Source organism: Poecilia reticulata, unplaced genomic scaffold (genome assembly GCF_000633615.1).
Source record: "Poecilia reticulata strain Guanapo unplaced genomic scaffold, Guppy_female_1.0+MT scaffold_311, whole genome shotgun sequence".
Lineage (NCBI taxonomy): Eukaryota > Metazoa > Chordata > Actinopteri > Cyprinodontiformes > Poeciliidae > Poecilia > Poecilia reticulata.
The window spans coordinates 1,364-4,382 of record NW_007615086.1 but is presented as its reverse complement, the minus strand read 5'-3'; the positions used below and the strand labels follow the sequence as shown (position 1 = coordinate 4,382).

The 3,019-nt window shown below is 40.8% G+C and overlaps 1 protein-coding gene across 1 annotated transcript; it reads left to right on the top strand.

The window, feature by feature from the left end:
• The first annotated feature begins 6 nt into the window (after positions 1-6).
• Positions 7-2,797, top strand: LOC103460859 (hyaluronidase-2-like). Its single transcript, XM_008403181.2, has 3 exons — positions 7-951; positions 2,062-2,148; positions 2,236-2,797. Exons 1-3 carry the CDS (start codon positions 7-9, stop codon positions 2,686-2,688), a joined length of 1,485 nt encoding a protein of 494 aa, XP_008401403.1. The 3' UTR covers positions 2,689-2,797.
• Positions 2,798-3,019: the final 222 nt, after the last annotated feature.

Here is a 3,019-nt window from a genome sequence, read left to right as displayed (position 1 = left end):
ACCACCATGGAGACTGTATTCCCCTCTTTCCTCTCAGCAGTTGACCGACTGTCCTGGTTTCTCCTTGCTCTGTTTACATCATGGATAGTCTTGGGTTCAGCAGACACAAAGCAGACAAGCTGGCCATTACACTCCAAGAAGCCAGTTCTCTTCGTCTGGAACGCTCCCACTCAGGACTGTGAGACACAACACAGTGTCAAGTTATCATTAGATCAGTTTGACATAATGTCAACCCCCACAAAGGGCTTTACCCGGCAGACTCTCACAACGTTCTATAAGGACCACCTCGGGCTTTATCCCTATTATGACAGTAAAGAAGCAGCAGTCAATGGGGGCCTTCCACAAAGTGTCAATCTCTCTCAGCACCTTGAAAAAATGTCTGAGGATTTAGACAAATACATACCAGACCCCAAGGCTAAAGGTCTGACTGTCATTGACTGGGAGGAATGGCACCCCTTGTTTGTCCGAAACTGGGGTGACAAAGATCACTATAAAACGAAATCACGTGAACTGGTGGCCAGAAAGAACGCTTCGTTGACTAAAGGTCTAGTGTCGAAATTTGCGAAAGAAGAATTTGAACTTGCAGTTCGTGAATACCTGCAGGGGACCCTGAGGCAGGGTAAAAATTTGAGACCGAATCAGCTGTGGGGCTACTACTTGTTTCCTGATTGTTACAACCATGACTACTCAGGGAGAATGGAAATCTACACAGGACATTGTATTGCTGTAGAGATCAATGATCACCTGAATTGGCTGTGGAATGAAAGCACCGCCATTTTTCCTGAAATATATATGGAAAGTGAACTGCGCTCCACTGATCAGGCACGCCTGTTTGTCCAGAAAAGGGTCAAGGAGGCAATGCGCGTTGCATCTGTTGGGAATGGATTGGCACGTCCTGTTTTTGTTTATTCCCAACCCACTCACAAATTTGGGATGACCCTTTTAACTGAGGTTGGTTGATTGGAGGAAATAATGCTGTTGTAAACTGTTATTTTAGATATTGAGTAATCTTTCAATCATTCTTACGATTAATCAAGTAATCTGATAAAAAATTTGAAAAAATTTTTTTTTAATACAGTTGGAGTAGCAGTAATAATATCGGACATTCACATCGTCGTAAATTTTCATGTTTTGCAGCTTTAACAATGACTTTTCTGTAGCGTTGAAAATTGAAAATTAGCCTGTAACATTAGCACCTCACTTTTTAAGTTAACCTGGACAACAATGATACAAACATTTGTTATTTACAATGTAATGATAAATAGCAGAATCATAAAGAAACATAAAAATTGTCTGTGCTCCAGCTTTTAGTCTGTATTTTGATATTCAGTCAGTTTTATAGATTAACTCTCACTTTTCCCAGCCATTTATTGCTTTTATATCAATTTCTCTGTGTGGCACCTTCGGCACACACAGAGAAAGTCATGCCACCCATCTGTTGTGACCTGGATGGTAGGAATTTTTTTTTCCAGTTGTCCGTAAATTGAATCTATGCATCAGCTAAAGCAGCCCGATATGTTCCCTCTACATGTCTCTGCTCCACCCATATAAATACACCCGCCGCACTCTGCAGCAGCCACCAGGCAGCAGCTCTAGAAGGACAGTTACACTTTTTGTAAAACTATGACCTACCAGATACAGATTTTTGTTGATTCCTATAATTACCAAAGTTCAAAAATACTTTGTTTTTACTTTTCAATCATGAGTAATTATTTATAATTTGAACCAATCTATTCTATGCGCCTTATAATGCAATGTGCCTTATATAGGTAAAAAGCTTTAAAATAGGTCATTCATTGAAGGTGCGGAAAATACGGTAACTCATGGTAACTCTTCATCAGATAAGTTTTCTCCAATGCATTCATCTAAAACATGATAATTACTCATGTTGTTTTTTGTGTTTTTGGCCATTTGGCTGTTATTTTCATATGGCATTAAACATCATATATTTAACTGTGGGCTGTAGTTACATATAGAACCCACAGCTCTATATGTAACTAGAGCTCAGATTCTCTATAATACATCTCATACAGCTAAAGTATTCATATACATCCTTTGCAGACAGATTTGGTCAACACYATTGGCGAGAGCGTTGCATTGGGAGCTGCAGGAGTGATCTTCTGGGGKGMCGAATATTATGCATCTAAGGTAAGAGCATTACTTTSCCYMGTCCTCTCATGTTGCATAGGCTGCTGTTATGTATTTTKAAGTTAATATCTWTCCTCTGTGCTGCAGAGCGGCTGTTCTGACTTGAATAACTATTTTCGGGGAGACATGGGACGGTACCTCCTCAATGTGACCACAGCAGCAAAGGAGTGCAGCCAGAAATTGTGCAATTTTAACGGTCGCTGTCTTCGCCGAGAACCGGACAGGGCCGTGTTTCTGCACCTCAACCCCTCCACTCACAGTATCATACGTCAGAGAGGAAAGCTGAAGGTCACGGGATCTCCAGGTGAAGCAGAGTTGAAGGCCTTCCGTCAGCACTTCAAGTGCCAGTGCTACAATGGGACCAAGGGAGAAGACTGTGAGCTGGAAAGACAAGGAGGAAGAGAAGAAAGAGAAGAAAAAGAAGAAAGAGAAGAAGCAGGAGAAAGAGGAGAAAGAGGGCAGAGTAGTGCCACCTCTGTTTTAGGGATGTGGCCTCTCTGCTTTGTTCTCCAACTCGGACTTCTCTCTCTGTTTCTTTGAGGAAACCAAGAAACCAAACTATTCTCTGGCTCTGCCAGCACCAAAAGGAAAAGTTTTGGTTTTCTGGCCTGAAAACAAAAATAAACTGCATTGTGAAAGCATCACTTCAGGAGCAGTGGGTGCTCAGTGCTTGGATTCAGAGGTTTATATGGTAACAGGTTTCCTTTTCAGCACACATTGAACTAAAACTACAGTGTGTGTTTTCTGGAAAGAATTATTTTTGCATTTGTTTTATAGTAAACATAATCTGTCAATTTAAATCTTAAAAAATGTAAACATGCATATCCTCTTGAGAACCGAATGAAAAAATGTGCCTTCCAATTTCTGTATT